The following is an 18,785-nucleotide window of genomic DNA, read 5'->3' as shown; positions in this document are numbered from 1 at the left end:
GCGTTTGTTCTCAGCGACCTTTCTATTCCCATCTGCCTCACCTGCTGTTAGATTTGACCCCATATTAGCCAATCTGTGAGCTGGCCAGTGACCCATGACTTCTTTAGCTTCACTCAAAGGATGAATGGGAACCAATCTGACTCATTCCCAGGTAAAGGAACTAATGGATGACACGATGGTTCAGTGGGAAAATGAGTTGATTTTGATTTCTGAAGCCCATGTAAGAGATGGAAGGAGAAAACTCCATAAAGTTAACTTCTGAAAGTACACACACACACACACACACACACACACACACACACACACACAGAGAGAGAGAGAGAGAGAGAGAGAGAGAGAGAGAGAGAGAGAGAGAGAGAGAGAGAGAGGCGGGAGGAGAGATCTATTTGGTCAAGGTATGTTATGAAAAGAACAGAAAAGGAGCTAGGATTTTTTCTTTGGTAGGCAGAGTAGGTAGAGTGAATATAAACCCTTGGGTGGAGCCAATGAATGGTGAAAGAAACTGTGCAAACAGGGCAGCTCAAGTGTGGCAGACGATTCCAATGTATGTTTACATCTGGCTCCCTTCTTTGAAAGTCCAGCTTGAGCTGGGGCGGTGGTGGCGTGGTGCACGCCTTTAATCCCAGCACTCAGGAGGCAGAGGCAGGTGGATCGCTGTGAGGCCAGCCTGGTCTACAAAGCAAGTCCAGGACAGCCAACACAGAGAAACCCTGTCTCAAACAAACAAACAAACAAACAAACAAACAACAACAAAACCCGTCCAGCTTGTGTGGCTTCATTTTCTAGACTCTTTGGTAGACCCTGCCCCCTGAAATTGGGGACTGAAGCCTTATGTACGAAAGACAAGCACTCTACCATTGTCATCCCACTGAGCTCCAGGTCTCATGTCTCCATCCCAACTGCATCCTGCAGCTTTCCTGTGGGATCTTTCAGGGCAGTCATTTTAGAATGTGGCACTCTGCCCTGGTCAGCATTCTCTTAGTTTTTTGTTTTTGTTTTTTTTTTTCTTCGTGAAATGAGGTCTGGATGGGGCAGGGATGGGGTGGGGTGGGGTGGGGTGGGGTGGGAGGCAGACAGGAAGCCGAGACCACCCAGAGGGCAGCACTAAGTTCCTTCTCAAAAGACCTACCCCGCTTCCCCCAGTGTCACCTGCCCCAGTGTGGTTCCCTGTGAGCTATTCCAGGCTGAGAGGCTGAAGACGGATTTAGCCTTGTCAAGCATCTGGATCTGTATGCCTCTGGAGCCATAAGAAGCAGGGAGGGAGGGGGGGCCAACTTAAAAAAAAACCCATCTTTCCAAGTGGACAGATGATGACCATGTGGTCCCCTGGGGGTATAAAAGGATGGGAATCATATCAGGACCAAGAGGGCTGTGAGGAGTCAGAACTGTGACACAAAGAAGGATGAGGGAGGTTTCAGACACTTCTCCATGGCCTGTCAGCAACTGGAACAGGAAGGACCTAGGGACTGGTAGACGATTGGAGCCTGAGGTGGGAGGAGATTGGTCGCCTGGAAGGTGGATGGTGTGTTACCATGGAAGTACAGGGCACGTCTACTCTTGGGGAACATAAGGACTCTAGATAGGCCGGGTGTGAGTGACCCGAGAGGCTGCAGTTTACACGGGGCCTTGTTCAGAGCTGGGAATCTGGGAGGGAGCTCCTAGAGAGATGCAAAGCCAAGAAGTTGGAGAGTGGAAGAGGCGGGGCCTGCTCAGGGGCGTTGTAGGAAGTTAGCGCGGAAGAGGCGGGGCCTGCTCAGGGGCGTTGTAGGAAGTTAGCGACCCTGAGGTGTGCCTGGGAGGTTGAACACACATCTGGAGCTCGAGAGAGTCCCTGGGAGTCATTTATGTGCAGCCATTGAGATGTGGAACAGATGAGATTATGTGCCTGGCAAGTTGAGAAGAGGAGTACAACCCCCCCCCCCCCGGAACATTTAAGGGTAGAGAGGGGAGCCTGTGAGGAAAGGAGGAGAAAGAGGAAGGGAGGCATGAAGGGACGCCAGTCAGCTCCAGCAGGCTTTGCACATCCAGAAAGAGGCAGCACCGGACTCGATGTCTTTAACATGGAGAAAGAGCCCAGGGAAACCGGAGGGCCATGGTGAGCTGCAAAAGTGTCCTAGGAAGAGGGTGAGAAGTAAGGAAAGGTGAGTCGTTAGATGGCAGCTAGGATCCTGGGGTGGGACACAAGGATGCGGCTTTCAAGGGACAGGGATTCGGACTCGGGACAAGCAGCAGTGTCCTTTAAAGTTTGTCTCAGTCTTTGTCACATCTCGAAGGACCATCCTTTCCCTAGTCACAGGCACCCTCAGACCTTACTGACCTTTAAGATCATGAGGACAAAGGCCTCCTGCCTTACATGTGCTTCAGGACAGTTTCTAGTCAGAAGTGTAGGATGGGCTGGGGGCTGAAACACCCGAGGACTCAGGAAATGGTGCACGCTCCCAGATTTTCCTGAAGTTGCTTGCAATCTCTCCCCATATCCCCAAGGGCATCACCATCCCAGGCTGTTCCTCTTGGCTGTGAGCCGGTCATAGCCCAGGAGTGAGGTCAGCAACAGCGCTTGAGTAGCTACAAAAACAAGAGCCCTGGAGGCCTCTGCTGAAGATGGCCCCGCTCTGGGCTCTGCAGCCTTCCTAACCTCATTTCACACTCGGGTCCTGGTGTGGGGAGCAGCAGTGTGCCCAGAGGACAGGGCTGATACATGGCCATGAGATGAGTGCCACACTTGGCATAAATACGGAGTGAGCTGTCAACCCTATCCACTCCCACCCCCACTTGGTAGGGACCCCAAAGACTCAAGCTTTTGAAGCAAATCTGCCTTGCTCCTACCCGAGAGGCCAATGCTAAGCCCTCAGCACTGGGGGCTACCTACTCACTGACTTCTGACTTGACCCATGGATCCCTCCTCTGTGAGAAGAGAGTAAAGGCTGTGTCCTAGCTTTAAGGAGGCCCGTAGGACAAAAGGGGCCCTTTGGTGTGTGTGTCTGTGTGTGTGTCTGTGTGTGTGTGTGTGTCTGTGTGTGTGTATCTCATATATGTGTAAATGTATATTCTCAGGACCTGGTGTAACTGCTCCTCTGTCATTGGGTGCTTAGGGGAGGGCAGTTCTGCAAAATCCAGACCCTAGATTTCTTTGTAAACCATTTCCTCCCAATCCCTGCTACCGTTTCCTTTTTGAACCTTGTAAAATTAGCTAGAAAGGCTTTGGACCGTGGTGATGCTTCAGGCCGACTACCCACCCGTGTTGGCGCCTGTAACTGGCTCTTCCATTTCCAGGACGCTGTTTAGCTAGCTGTCCTTCTAAGGGCCCATTGCTCACAGTCATCACTCCCATGCAGGCTGGGTAAGGGTGGCAGGAGCTTTCTTTTTAGAGACTAAATTGCTGATGATCCATGGGATGTATGCCTTTACTCAGAGCTAAGGAACAGGACTCCCAGGTGTGGGTTTTCTCAACATTCACACGCTTGTCTGCCCGGGTGTGTCTATCCTGTCATGTAATGTCTTACCAGTTGCTCTGGTGGACAGTATGTTTCATGAGGCCCCCAGAACATCACAGATGCATCTAGGGGGGTGACAAAAAGAAAGTTTGTGCTTATGTGACTTTCATAAGCCAACAAAACTCCAAAGTCCTTTAGTCTTGCTAAAAGATCCAAGGATGGTAGCGACCCCATGGACGAAGGAGAGGACCACCTCCCCAAATGTTTCTGACCTAGACACAAACCAGCAAGAGAGTCGTAAGACTACCCTGCGGCGGTCTAAGGCTCTCAGAAGGAGGAGGCTCTCTCTGAATTACAGGCCAAAGATGGACAGTTTGCACAGTCTGAACAAAATATAAGAACTCTTACCAATAAATAGGTTTCAAAACGAAAAAATAAGGCTCCCCTTGTCAGTAGCCTGGAATCCCAGTGAGAAGTGATGGGCACAGACAGGCACAGCGAGCTATGTACAGAGTGTAAACAGTAAGACCCCTGGGGGCAAATGGTGAGGGCTGGGTGAAGGGTACATACAGATCAGGGGTGTGGGGAAGGGGGCGGTGGGCCTAGGGTGAAAAACAACAGCTTGGTATGGCAGGCATCCACCAAGGCTCGTTGTCCTATGGTAGGACTTCCTGACTTCCTCCAGATGGCAGTAAGGAGTAGAAAGCGTCCACTGATCTTTTCCTTGGGAGCTGCAAAGCAAGAAGAGTCTGTACCTCTTCTCCCTCAAAGGCTTGTGGCCAAACCTAAAGTATCTTGCCTACGCTTCAGGACCCGCAGACTAAGGAGTTTCTCAGTCTGGATAAGAAGAGCGAATCCATGCAGCCTTTCTCTTCCAGGAAGAGCTCTGGACACCTATGTCCAGCAGTGGGCGCCGTAACCCACCGCCTTCGAAATGCTCCGACCCCAGGTCCAGCTCTGGTTGCTCTAGGGTGAGATAAAGCAGCCACCCCGTCCTGGACTCGAAGGCAGCATCACACAAAACACCTATCCTCGGGCCTCAGCACATTCCCTAGCCTGGGTTTCGGTCCTTAAATGTCAGTCTCCCGGAGGTTGTAATCGGCAGGCTCATAAGCCTGACAGATGACAGCCTCTGCACCACGTTGGGGAACGCTTAGGGACACTGCCTCTACCTCGGTACGCAGGGCGCACGCACCCTCCGCGCGCCGCACGCCCCCAGAGCGGATCTTGTGGGACAGGCTGGACACCTTTGCACGCAGCTGGGTCGTAGGTCTCTGCAGTGGCCCAAGCAGCCTCCACTCTCGGAGGGCGGAGGCTGCCTTTCGACGGCCTGAGACCGGAGCCTGCGCCTCGGGTGCGTCTGCGGAGCCCCGGTCTGGGTGTGCGGTGAGGGCCAAGGGGGCCCCAGGGGGCGCGACGCGAGGGCTGGGGGCGCAGTCGGAACGGGGGTCGCCGGTCGAGGCTCGCCAGTGGTGGCCGTAGACGCGCCAGAGGCGGCGACGGCGGCGGCGACACTGGCAGCGCAGGAGGCGGAGGAAGGCGCGCTTGAACTCGCGACTCGAGCAGGGGTAGATGAGCGGGTTCACACAGCTGTTGAAGTAGCCCAGCCAGAAGATGACCTTGAAGACGCCCTCTGATGGCTTCAGCTGCGGGAACAGAGAACCTGCAGGGAATAGAGACCCGGCTAGTTAACTAATGGTGATGGGAGGGTGGGGTGAGGTTAACAAAGGACTGCTGCCTACCTCAGAAGCTGAGAGTCACGGGGGTGGGGGGTGGGGAGCGGTAGGAGCTCAGGGGTGTGTGAGTGTGTGTCTCTGCGACTATAGATGAGGGGAAAAAAAAAAGAATCATTTTCCTATTTTCTGAGTCCGACCTGATAGAAAGCTATTTGGGCACCCGCAACAAATCCGGACCAGAAAGAGACCAAACCACACGAAACTGCTGTTTCTCTAGGAAACCTACTGTGCTTGTCTTTGCTATGGAGCCCAGTAACTGCCGACTGTGTGGAGGTCTTTTTAAGTTCCCCAGCTCTTTAGAGGGCAGTTTCTAGAAGACACCAGCTGGTCTTGTTCTATACGGCGATGTGGAAGCACAATTCTGCAACAATACCTTTTTTCAACAAAATGAGTTCATTTGCAACCTGTTGTACAGTGTTCTGTGGCACACAGTCTCTGCAGCGTCCCCTACTGCCTAAGCACAGAAAGAGCAAGAAGCCTGAGTTAAGGGGTGACCAAAGTTTATCCACTTCTGGGTACTCTGGAGGAGTCATGCTGGCTCTGGGTGACTGCCACTGAAGCACTGGGTTAAGGGCATGCGCAGTGATGGCTTCCAACCATCTCAGACGGGTTAGAAGCCCTGGGTCATTTTAAGCTGGTGAGAGAATATAGTCTAGAATTAAGCTTCAAAAGCACAATGCCCACGGCTGTCAAAACGCAGGCGGGCAGGGCTGTCCCAGGGAAATGGTGAGAAAGTTTCTGGGATGGCTTCGAGTCCAGGGACAGAACACCAGGCAGGTGGGCAGGCGCTAAGACCCGGTTTCCCACAAACCTCTCCTTTAGTATCCCCAGCAGGACTCTGAGGGAGCCACTCTCAGGGAAAGGGGACTGAATGCAGACACTCAGCCCAGAGGCCGCTTTCTCACCTGCCTTATCCTCCGCAGAAGCTGGGGGCCCAGATGCTTTATTCTAGCATGAGCCAGAGAGGGCCAGGAGTGGGATTCCTTGACAAATTACGGCCTTTTCTCTCAGCCGTTGATTTCCCCAAATAAGGGCAGTGTACCCCACTCCCTGGGGTAGAGAGGGGGAATTGGTGGGGGGTGGGGAGCAGAGACACTATGCTGCACGTGTTAACTGCCTTGCATATCACCTGCTACCCATGTGGAGAAACAGTTCCTGGTGCTTAGAGATGGTGGAAGGAGGAGAGGGCAGCACCCACCACTCAGCCCAGGCTTTTACAATCTTGCTCATGCTGCCCTCCCCTCTGCAAGCTACTGTGAAATGGAGACGACAGTGCTTCTCTGGATGGGATCTCATGCAGAGTCACCAATTTCGGGGCTCAGTGCTTAGCAGGATTTTAATCTAAACAGGTTGGGCTGAGAGTATAGATCAGTGCTAGAGAACTCATACTGCATTCCAGGGCCCTCGGTTCAATTCCCAGGACAGAAAGCAAACCAACCAACCATCCCTCACCTCTCCCCCCCTCCCCCCCCTCCACTCACCCCCCCTACCCCTGGTATCTACTCATCCCTTCCCTGGCTTTTCAGAGAGGGTACCACAGCCCTGGGAAGGGACCTACTGTTTATTTCTAGAGAGTGGTCAGAAACGGTAGCTGAAATACAGTGGGTTTGTGGGTACTGGGGCTCAGTAGGGCTGATTTCTCCCAGGAGACGGGTTAGGCAGTCCTTGCAAAATGCCAGAAGGACCTTGCCCTGCAGGAAGATAGCCCCCAAGAATAGCATCCCTCAACTGCAGGCGAAGTCAAGCCAAACGCTGGAAATAACACTCTGACTCAGACTACGGTCTTTTCTATTTAGCTGTGGGTGACAACATCAGTGGACTATGCTTCCCAGAGGTTCTTGCCAGCCTGGTTTTTATTCCGATTTGTGGACAACATGACATGTTTTAGTACTGCCCCAGGCTTACTGCAAACACTGATACTTTAATTTATGCACAACCGACCAACATGCGCAGAGTCTTCCTGGAACGGGGAATTCCTCACACACGAAGGGGCTGGGATTCAAAGGCAGCCTTCCAGCCCCAACAGTTACCTTCTGCTTCCCTTGAGGTCTGACTTACGTTGAGTTCTCCCAGAAGGCAGCTCTGGGACAGGGTTCAAGGGCAAGCCTTAAGCCTGGGGAGAAACACCATAGGTAGGTACAGACACAGGGACACAGGGGAGGGATGCCAGTAAATCAGATGCTAATGAGGGAGCCTGAAGCTTAGTCCCAGCAGCGGGGAGGGGTGTGGATATCTATCACTCTTCTCCACCATCTCCAGCTGCTTTCTTCAGCTATTGATCCCCCCCCCCCATTTTCCGCTTGCTTCATGGATGGACTGCAAGGGCGAGTATGTTAAGGACGCCCCTGGGTAAGTGATGCAAGCAGGCACGTTAGGAGTGGGGCCTGTGCAAGCTGAAGGTCTGAGAGACAAGGACCAGTCCCGCTGCCTTTGCTACAACTGGTTGTTACTCTTTTGCTGACCACAGTGTGTGCAGACCTATTGCTTAGAAAATCCGGGCATCTTTGCTGCAGGTTGCATTTCACGGCAAGTAGGTCCCAGGAGACAGATTCTGTGTGGTCTCAGAAGGCAGATGAGGACTTTGTGCTGCTTCTGCCTGGAGTGCTCCAGCCTCCCCCTCCCTCCCCCTCCCTCCCCTCCCTCTCCCTTCCCCCTCTGCTTGCCTACTCTCCATTACTTTCTCTGCAGCTCACACACCTTGCAAGCATCTCTGGGGTCTGAGGTGATGTTGGCACATCCCTCCAGTGTGCGATGGAGAACTGTTCCAAGACCCTTGCAGATGGGCACTTGCTGGGACAGTGCTGCAGGGGTATCGGTGGCGGCGGACAAATCCTTCTCAGCCAGTGCCATCCCCCTCTGGTCGGCCAGAGACAGCTGGTGGACCCACCAGCTGCTTTGCTTTCTCGTCCCTCCTCAGAGCAGCAGTTCCGTCACAGGTGCGGTGGAAGCTTGATCCGCAAATGTGTAACACGTGGGGCCCAATGGAAGGTAGGTCGGTTGTGGTGGCTCCGCTCTCGTGGATGGATTAACGCTGTCTGGTGGGAGTGGGCCAGGTCTTGTGAGGCTAGAATAGGTTCTCACAGCAGTGGGATATAAGCAAGACCACCTCGCGTACCTGTTCCTTCTATACACGGCCGTCCCTTCTTGCTTCTCTTCCTGGAGACACTGTGATGCTTCCATGAGCCTTTCCCAGACACTGATGCTGATGTGGTCTGGGCTTCCCAGCTACTAGAACCGTGAGGCAACTAAAGCTCCTTTTCTTTATAAGGCAACTATCCTCAGTTGTTTTGTTATAGTTACACAGTACAGATTAAGACTGGGAAAGTCTCAATGGGTGTGTGGGAGTCTTGGAGCCAAGGCTACTCTCGACACTAGGGTACCCTTCTCCTGGACTATAGTGGGCTTCCTCTCCCATCCTCAATATTATCCTCTGATTTCTTGCAGGCACCAAATCCCACAGGGTAAACTTACTTTAGAAGTTTTGTTTTGTTTTTCCTCCAAGGAGGCGACTGTGGGCTGTTCTGCTTTAGTCTCTGCCTTTCTCTTGTGCCCACCCCCTCCCCCCCCCCAATGCCACAGCCCTGCTCTAGCATTCTCTATCTGATGTGTGTTTTTGCATGGGCCCATGTGGCCACTCTGCCCTGCGGCTTCCTTCTCTTGCTTTGCTGTTATGCATAGCTGTCCCAGAATGCTCTTCCTACACCTTCCTACGTAGTGCCTTCCGCCCGTTCACATTTAGCCACAAGCAGGTCCTCCTACTTGGGTCCTCCCTCTAGCTCCTCCTCCCCACTGCTGCTCAGTTTCTATACAGCTGGTTTTGTTGCTCCCACCTGCCTTCCTGCAAATTCTGTTTGAGGGTTGTTAGCTTCAGGAAGACCCACGAGCTGAAGGTGTGTCCCTAGTCCACGCAGCTTCTGGGAGATGGTGGAACCTCTAGGGAGCAGGATTTTAGGTCACTGGGAGTCTGGCTCCTCTTCTGCTTCCCAGCCACTTGCTGCCGCCATGACGTGCTGCCTCACCACCTGCCCCCAAACAACGGGCCAACCAATCACAAACTACATCCTCCCAAACAGTGACCCAAAAGGAAGCTCTCTCTCTCCTTTTTCAGTTAACTGTCTCAGGATTTGTCACCAAGACTGCAATGCTAATGCTGGTTAATACTGATGCGGTGTAAGAGGTCTAGCTTAGTGTCCTGCAACTTTCACATTGCTGGTCAGAAAAGCACCTGCCTGGTCAGCAGGCAAAATATGTGCTGGCTGGCCCAGCCTGGCACACACTGGGGAAATGAAGGCAGGAGCTCCTTGCAGCCTGGTTTATGCCAGGTCAGTTCTGTCTCCCAAGGAGCAGAAAGGCAGGTTGAGGAGGAGCTGCTGGGATTTGGGGCAAGGCCGAGAGGGAGAAGAGCAAATAGGCCAAGCCTTGGAGATCGTGGGTATCTCTGAGGGCGAAGGGCAGGCTCTGTGATTAACAGCCTCTTCTGGCATCCCCAGAAAGGAACGTGTCCTTGGCAGGTTGTCAGAATTCACAGCCAGCCCCGAGCATAAGTTGTAGCTGGCCATGAGATAGCAAACTGTGTACCCCACCCCCTGCTTTTTTTTTTCCTTCCTCCACTAGTGATCTCTGTGGACAGCATGCTATTCCTCTGATTGAGAGATATAAGGAGGTAAAAATGCGCCATCTTCTGATAGTCATGTCTCTTCTCCCTAGTAGGATAGGGAGAGAAGAAATGCAAACCCCAGATGCCCTCTATCTCCTAGCTCCTGAGCTGGCCATTTGGTGGCTCTTACACACTGGTACACACAGTCCTTCCTCCTCAGGAGATTCTGGGCCTCTGTCCCTTATAGTCTGACAAACCTCTCTGATAGACTACTTGAACTGAGGACCTGTAAGGAGGACCTTATAAGGAGGGAGTTAGACATTCACCGTGGGAAATTTTAGGTAAAGGTATGAGCAGAGATCCTGAGGCAGCAAGAATACCTCACAGTTTGGAGAAACCGTCCAGGAAGTTCAGATGACTGCAGATGAGAGGGAAGGGAGGGAGAGAGTGAAAACCAAAACCAAACAGAACCAAACAAGTCCACTTAGAATTAGAAATAATCATGGAACTGCACGTGGGTGGTGCACGCCTTTAATTCCAGGACTTGGGTGGCAGAGGCAGGTGGATCGCTGTGAGTTCGAGGCCAGCCTGGTCTACAAAGTGAGTCCAGGACAGCCAGAGTGACACAGAGAAACCCCGTCTCAAAGAACAAACAACAAACAAACAAAAAACAAAGAGAAAGAAGTAATCATGGAAGGCTGTCAGGAGGAGGCGCCCTAAGTAAGAACCAGACCCCATACAGATTAAGAGGACATGGAGGGACACATTGAGGGCACTGCCAGTTTCCCATGGTGAAGGGTCACGTGACAAGAATCTTGTTTGAGATGGATCAGGAGTGGGTCAGATGTTTTTCTGGGCCACAGGATTGCCTGTTTCAGGACTGCCTGGGCTTCCTGGAGCTGGCAGAGACACTTGGCCTTGGCCTTCATTATGGGCTGAGGGACATAAGACGCGGTAGATCGGCCCTCAGAGTTCAGCAATGCTCCTCAGTCCTCTTCCTGTCTCTTTACTCTCCCATTCTCTTCCCTTTCTTCCCCCCTGTGTCACTTCCTTACTCATCTCCCCTGCTCCAATCTGTGGCCTCATAAAAGTTGTGTGGTAGGGGCTGCAAGTCTGTCCAGTGGCCCCTACTCAGCTAGGCTGGACTTAACTCCCAGTAGGACCCTCTTTGGACCACATTGGCAGTGCTCTTGGGTCTGTGCAGCATAGAAACTTCTACCTAGGACAGAAGGTTCCCCCTGGAAGTGGTCCCCATGGGTGGGAAGTCCCAGCACTGAGCAACCTGGACACTGACCAATCACAGCGTCAACATCTCTTCTAGTTCATCATGGGCAAACTGGGGAAGGCAAATCTTCCACTCACCCAGGGCTTAACTCAAGGACTATGGGGTTTCAGCTTTAGCCTGTCAGAGCCCAGGCCACTCAGGAAGAAGCCATGTCCTATGGCCATGCTCAGGTCTTCCTCATGACCAGCAGCGCAGTGCAGAAGGACATCTGGTCAATTTGTGCAGAGGGTTTCAGGGGCTGGGTGATGTTTAGTGCTGAAAATAGGCCTACAGACTGACAAGCAATAACAGGGACACTGGGGACAAAGTGCCTTGGTTCCAATGCTAGACCTTACACCAAGTGACCTGGGAACTTTTTTTCCCCCCAAGACAGGGTTTTTCTGTGTAGCCTTGGTTGGCCTGGCCTCGCTTTGTAGACCAGGCTGGCTTTGAGTGAGCTGGGAACTTTGGCCACATTATTCACCCTTCCTGTGTCAATTCTCTCTCTCATGTACAACAGAGATGCTGATAGCACTGGGCTGGTGGCAGTCAGGAGGGTCAGCTCCTGTGAGGAAGGTGACAGTAGCCAGCATAGGGAACATGTGTTATGCATTGGCTGATTTGCTTAGGCAGGGCATTAGGAATGAGGAAATGAGACAGGCTGAAGAGAGAGATGCTCAATAGGCTGAGTGGCTGGCTGGGGGGGTGGGGTGGGGGTGGGGTGAGGCTGATGCTCAGGCTGTGGGCACCAGAGGATACAGAGATGCCACTTGCCATGTGGGACAAAGGTTAAGTAGCTGGCTCAGGGGAGTGGAATGGCGAGCCCCAGAATGGAAGGTAGTGAGTGTTTCAGGGTGTTGGGGTGCAGCAGATGGAAGGAGGGCCCCCAGGATGTCCAGGCCTTCCATGGTGGATTTAGTTAAGTCATATTGGTACAAGGGTCCCCAGTCAGACGGCAGTGTGACGGTGGACACTACAGAACGTCATTCTTGCACAGAGGAGGGAACAAAGATGTCTCAGAGGTGGAGAAGGTCAGCAAACATCTTCCCCCTAGGTCCCCTAGGGAGACAGCCCTGCCAGGACCTTGATTTGAGGACTTTTGACCTTCCACCCCTGAAGATGACTCGTTTTAAGCCACTAAATCAATGATCATTCGTTACAGCAAGACAGGAAATTAATGCGCTCTGAGAGTCTGTACTATGGACCTGAACTTTAAGGGGGGTTAGAAGGGGGAAGAAAGGCCTCTGAGGAGGCTGCGGGTACCACCAGAGGAGTGTCCATGCAGGGTAAGGTCAGAGGGATGGCAAGAGTCCAAGATGGAAGGCTGACATACAAGAGGGGATAAAAGCGCCTGAGAGCACCCTGGAGTGTGCCTATTGCCTTGCCACTGGTGACAGTGCCAAAGGCAGATGTATGTGCCTTGGGGGAGAGAGGGCTATATGGCAAGAGTTACCCGGAGTGGGCTGAGGCATTGCTGGCCAATACCAGAATATTCTTTAAGAAGTAAGTGACAAGGGATGTTTCACAAATAGCTATCAGGGAGGAAACATAGAAGTGATGTGGTAGCATGAGTTAGGATAGGGCCAAGGAGGCCATCGTACTGAGGGGGGACATCTTAAGACGTCTCTAGGTAGGTCTTTGTGTAGGGCATATGAAGGAAGATGGAGGATAGCGAAGGCTGGCAATAACTGGTCGAAACAAATCCACCAGAAAGGAAAGAACTTAGAAGAATTAGAGCTAAAGGGAAGGTAGAAGAGCCCCCTAGGACACCCGAGGCTGCCCCTGGGCAGACGCCTATGTAGAGTTTGATATCTCTTTGGTATGCTCAGCCAAATGGCTTGTATTCGCGCTTGAGAGCTTAATTGTTCCATTTGCAGGAGTTTTATAAACGGAGTGGCTGTGTTTCTCAATGACATGACAATTGACTATGATGAGAATATTTACACCACAGGAATGGGCATCTGCCCACTTGTAGCATCTGTTACAAATCAGTCTCATCCCAGAGCCAATGAGAATGCATTTATCAACATACCACTGAACCGCATGGGAGAACGGTGGGCCCAGTTCTGGATTTGAGAGTCACAGGATTAAGAGACAGGAGGGAGTTAAGGTTCTCAGCGTGGTGCCTCACCTTTGACCATGTCCCCTGGAGGGGGAGACCTGGTGGCACTCAGAGGAAGGACAGCAGGTTACCAAGAAGAGACTTGATACCCTATGAACATATACAGGGGGCGGTAATCCCCCTCAGGAACAGTCATAGGGGAGGGGAATAAGGGGAAAATGGGAAGGAGGGGAGAATGGGAGGATACAAGGGATGGGATAACCATTGAGATGTAACAAGAATAAATTAATAAAGGAAAAAAAAAAGAATAGGAAAAAAAAATAAAAGGTTAAATCATGGGATTGGCTGCCTTGCAGGAATGGGAGGCAGATTTAGAGACAGGGAGGGAGGTTAGAACTAGATTGAGGCTGAGCTCAACATAATGGGAGCCAAGGATGGAAGACAGAACAGATGGGCTCAGACACATCCATCTGCTGAGACTGGACGGGGAGGGTCAAAGTGGGCGCAGGGGCTCAACCATGGCCCTAACGGGACAGAGGAGAAGGGATGTCAATCTAGTCTGGAGGGTGAGGTGCCACCATAGGCCTCGGTACAATGGTGACTAGACCAGGAGTGAAAGTGGGGGAGGCAGCTTGTGACCCTAACACTTAGGTGTAAGTATTTTAGGGTTCCCTAAAATTATTGAATTTCTTTGTCCTGAACTTGAACCTGAACCGGAGCTGATGACGAATTAGAAGACAGTGTTAGTCAGCAGCTGAGAGCTTGCAGTGCGGTCTGCTCACTGCCATCTCCCAATAAAACAGAAATAGTGAATGCCAGGCCTGGGGCTGCAAAAGTACAAGCTGAGCCTGACACTCTCAGTAGAGTAGAGAGTAAGGACACACTCGAATCCTGAAGGCTTCTCAGAGGTTTCTGAAGACAATTTGCGGTCAGGCACAAAACCTGTGAGGCATCACACAACAGCACAGATGCCTAAAAACTGTGGCATTATCACGGCACTAGAATGCTTCCAGAGAATGGATGTCCCTTTTGGGTCCTCAGTTTCCCAAACGGAGCTGTTAAAGCTTCAGCCTGGTAAGGTGATGACAAGTACTCAGGACCAGCTGGGCCACACTGTCCCTATAGTTAATAATGTGGGCACATCTACAATTTTAGTATAAAATAAATGACAAATGTCATAATGCTCCGATAAAATAAAACCCAGGACTGTTCTGTGCCACCCAGACCCTTGGCATACAGAGCTGCAAAGACATGGGCTCTGTCACTTTCCTGAGCTGCACGTTTGTTGGGCATCTACTCTGCATAAGGCCACAAAGCCACAGACCAAATTTTGGACTTGTATACACTAACGTAAGTGTGTGAGCCTTAAGTATATAACAAGATGCCGACATTTGCATCTGTCCCTGAGCAAGACACGGAACATCTTTAGCATCACAGAAAGTTCTAGCACTTGCTTCCAGTTGGCACTCATTGTCCCCACTCTTCCATGCACACAAGGGCAACCACTATTCTGATAAAACCACAAACAAACAAACATGGATTGGATTTGCCTATTTTTGAATGTGCACATATAAGCACATGAAACACTCTTTATGTTCCTGATCTGGTTTACTCTGCCTAGTAGACTGTTATTTTTCCTTGCTGTATAGTAGTCTAGTCTATGAATTAGTGGTTTATTTCTCTGTTCTCCCCATTGGGCTTCCTCCCTGGACCTGTTTTCTCATAGAACTACCCATTCCATGTCTGTCAAGGCTGGGTACCCCACCAACACAGCTACTCCTCTGTGCATCCGTGGTAAGACTCCTCAGCCCTCCCACTGTGACACACAAGGAATGCTGACAGCATAATGCATTGGAACAATCTATGAACTAAGTGTGAGGGTCAGACATATTCTCTTTACCACAGAGGCAGGCCAGCACTCTGAAAGAGACCCAGTTATGGCTCCTAGATGGCTGGAGTGGGGTGATGGGGGTTGGATAGATTGTGTGAACTTCTGTCACAGCCTCTTGAGACTGTTCTGGGTGGTGGTGGCATTCAGAGATCAGTGATGGGGCCCCGGGGTATAATTCAGTGGTGGAGGTGGAGGATATGGCTTGGACTTAGTTCTTATCACAGAAAAAAAAAAAAAAAAGAAAAAAAAAGTATGAGAGGTGTGTGTGAGGGCACTGTGGGCTGCTTAGTGGTACCCAGATAGTGGCTATATGGCTGTTTTCATTTCTATAGCCATGCCTTTGTGGATGCATATCAATCCTTCCCAGTGCATCTGTGTCTGCTGCTGGTCACAGCTGGTACACTCAAGTGCCCCTGGAGGCTTCCCACCTGGGTAGCTGTACCCTGTCTTCTTGCAGCTGCCTTTCTTGATGATGTCCTTTTGGTCCTCTCTAATCAGGTGCTGCCCTGGCTCCCATCCTTCTGATGTCTTCCTGGGAGACTACACCCCGCACTCCTGCAAGCATCCTCACCCAAAACCTCCCTGCCCAAATCCTCTATATATAGCCTTTATCCTAGCACCTCCGAGATAAGACACACTGGCCCCCTGAAGGCCAGCTCAGGATGTTTGTTCAAGGGCGCCTCTTTCCTCACAAGCCTCTGGAGTGTCGGTGACTCCTGGCCTCTTTCCTGACTCCACAGCCTCCCGGCTCTCGCTCCCACAGCAGCCTCTGCCCTCCTCTTTGCCCTCCAAACTACGCAGGGCAGAGTGGAATATTCTGTTTCCTTGCTTGGCATCTGTCCTGTTTGCTTATTATTGCCAACTCCTCAGGATTAAGCTCTGCCAGGAGTTTGAGCTGGCATGCACATCCTAAAACACACAACTTAATAGCGTTGCATATTCATACACCCATGCAATCCCTTCTCGGAGCCAGATATAGATACCTCTAAGGCTCCCATACCATGTGGGAGGAGCGGAAGAGATACAGGGACAGAGAAAGCAGTGCATGCCAACAAGGGGCAAGGGTCATGGACATTTGGGGATGATTTCCTGGAAGATGGGAACATGTGATCTGGACCTCAGTTCACAGTAGCAGTCTTTTGCTATGTTGATTTTAACCAGGGGGAAAAAAAAAGTGAGAAAAACCTAACATTCAGTAGGAGCCCAGATCAACACACCACACAGCGTTCTCAAATGCACTAATAATGGCCCTGCGCTGCCTGAATCTCAAGGACATTAATGTTGGATGAAAAAAATGCAGACTGAAGAATGATGTGCACAGCGGACAGCACTGGTACAGATTCTGAAGACGCACAGAACAACGCTGTGCTTCAATATAAATGCAGATGTGCACAGCGGGCAGCACTGGTACAGATTCTGAAGATGCACAGAACAAGGCTGTGCTTCCATGTGAATGCAGATGTTTGTGGTAAGGGTGTCAACAGATACATGGGGCATCCATCACCTCTGGGGTGGTGGAAGAGGAAGTGGGGCATTGAGTTCAGCAGGAGGAGGGATAGATGGCAGATATATCCAGGTCAGCATATGCTCATTGTGGGTGATCACAGGCCCTGGGTGCTTAGTAGATTAGTTTCCCTTCATAAAAAAGAAAAAAAGTAAAGAAAAGTAGAGAAAATGTAAAAAGGGAGGTAGCATTTCCTACCCAGGCTGAGCATTCCCTGTGGTGACTGAGGTGAGCTAAGACACACACACTGGTAGGAGAATGGGGTGCCTTTGAACAGGTTCCATAGGCAACACCAGAGCAGGGATGTAGTGGAAGGGCCTTGGACAGAGGCAGGGTGGGGTAGGGGCAGGGAGAGAGAGTTCGTACAATCGCAAAGGCCGGCACATCATCTTTCTCCTGGCTATTTGCCCCCTTCTCCAACTTTGTTGCTTTCACATTCCCCAATCCCAAAGCAGACTCTGGCTGGATGATTTTTTCAAGTGGGGCATATATTGCCCCCCTCCCCCACAGGTCAGTGTATGACGTTCACATATGCTTCAGTCACATTCATGCACAACACGCCACTGCCTCTCACAACACTTGCCGAGGTCAGAGTTATCACCCCATCACCATCCTCACTTAAAGATGAAGAAAGGAGGCCCAGAGGCTACAGAGTTAGTGAGGGGGCAGGGTTGGGATTTGAACTCAAGCTGCCTGACACCAGAGCCTGTGCCCCCCAATGAAGAGTATCGCTCCTTATATGCCAGGCACCGTTCTGGGTGCGACGGGTTCCTTAATGGTGCAGTGGAAAGGAAAAGCTGGAGAGCCAGTGAGGAGGTGAAACCCCAAGCCGAGGGGGGCACTTAAGCAGAGACCCACAGGCTGGGAGTTAGATAAGAGAGGTTGTGTGTGTGTCGGGGGGGGGGGGCAGTGCAGACTGAGGGAAGATCAAATGAGAAGACACAGGCTTGGCATGGAAGTAGCTCACTGAGAGGGTCAGGGCAGGACAAAGAGAGGCAGCCCTTCCTGGAACAGGCCCTTTCAGATGGGGACAGCATCTGTTGGGGATGCCTGCAGTTCGTGCCTGGGGTTCTTCTGTAAACAGTAATAGTGACCTGTTTTTGGTATGGGCAATTAATAAACTTGAAGGCTACCCTTCGTAGGCTAAGGATTTTGGTCCCAAGTAATCTAAAACACCCAGAAGAGTGACACAGCTGCGTTGTGCTATAGCAAAGTCACTGTGGCTGCTGTGTGGTTGACGATTTGCAGGGGAGCAGGAGGGAGGCCCTTGTTTCTTCCTGAGTGAGTCTCAAGAGAGCAGTCAGTCAGGTGGGGGAGGGGGCGGGGGAAGGGACGTGAGGCCTTGCTCCTGCCTGTCTGCCTGCGGAGGTTGCAGCTATGGGCAATGTGACTCAGAGCAAAGAGCCTTCGACATGCTAGTCCTTTCTCTTCTCTGTGCTGCTGCAGCAATAGCTGCTGGTGGGGGCTTAGACCCTTCTTCAGGGCCTTCAGAGAGGCTCAAGGGGTTGGAGAAATCCCCTGAGAACAGTTGTTACCCCCTACCCTCCCTCTCCCCACCCCCCACTGCAGGGCCCTTGTGAGGGAACTAGTTCACAGTAAATGACTATAAACAATAGTAACTGTCCACTTAACAGACTTCTCATCCTGTCCTCCCCACCCCACCCCCGGAAGTCCCCTCCTGCAACCCCTTCAAGAGGATTTTTCAGAAGGGAAAGCCCACAGGGCTCTCACAGATGCCAGTGGGGTGGACCGAAGGGATGCCTAGTCTGGTGCCTGCTGAGAATCAAGGTGGCTGGCCTGGGTTTGCTGCGAGTCAATGAATGGATGTTTGTGGGCTCACCCACTATGTATCTATTTCCAGAGTCGGGAGGGGGGGGCGCGGGGGCAAAGGTCACCTTCCTTGCTGACCACATACTACAGGGAGATGTTCGCCCAGATTTCCAAGGATCTAAAGTAAGGGCCAGGTTTGTTTGTTTGTTTGTTTGTTTGTTTAATTTTTTATTTTCTTGTGCATTGGTGTTTTGCCTGGACATACGTTTCTGTGAGGGTGTCAGGTCCCTTGAAACTGAGGTTACAGACAGCTGTGAGCCGCCATGTGGTTGCTGGGAATTGAACTCAGGTCTTCTGGAAGAGCAGGCAGTGCTCTTAACTGCTGAGCCATCTCTCCAGCCCCAAGGCCCACGTTTGTAATGACTACAAATGATAGGAGCCCGTAAAAGGAAACCTGAAAGTATCAAGACTCCCTTGCTCTCACCCAACAACAGCAAGCAACCAGGGAGTTCTAAACTTCCTTAGTC

The 18,785-nt window shown here is 51.6% G+C and overlaps 1 protein-coding gene and 1 long non-coding RNA gene across 2 annotated transcripts in view; one reads left to right on the top strand and one right to left on the bottom strand.

The window, feature by feature from the left end:
• Positions 1–3,341: 3,341 nt before the first annotated feature.
• Positions 3,342–18,785, bottom strand: part of ADRA1D (adrenoceptor alpha 1D) — a 17,896-nt gene continuing 2,452 nt past the window's right edge. The window contains exon 2 of the mRNA XM_084776868.1: positions 3,342–5,097. Coding sequence (XP_084632994.1) covers positions 4,505–5,097 — 593 coding nt within the window. The 3' untranslated portion in view covers positions 3,342–4,504. The remainder of the gene's footprint in view (positions 5,098–18,785) is intronic.
• Positions 7,465–18,785, top strand: part of LOC311594829 — a 24,649-nt gene continuing 13,328 nt past the window's right edge. The window contains exon 1 of the long non-coding RNA XR_014778227.1: positions 7,465–7,519. This is a non-coding gene — a long non-coding RNA (uncharacterized lncRNA). The remainder of the gene's footprint in view (positions 7,520–18,785) is intronic.

The sequence above is a fragment of the Acomys minous genome (assembly GCF_964271855.1).
Source record: "Acomys minous genome assembly, chromosome: 3".
Classification (NCBI taxonomy): Eukaryota; Metazoa; Chordata; class Mammalia; order Rodentia; family Muridae; genus Acomys; species Acomys minous.
The sequence above is the reverse complement of the archived record's forward strand: the minus strand, read 5'-3'. Positions and strand labels throughout refer to the sequence as shown.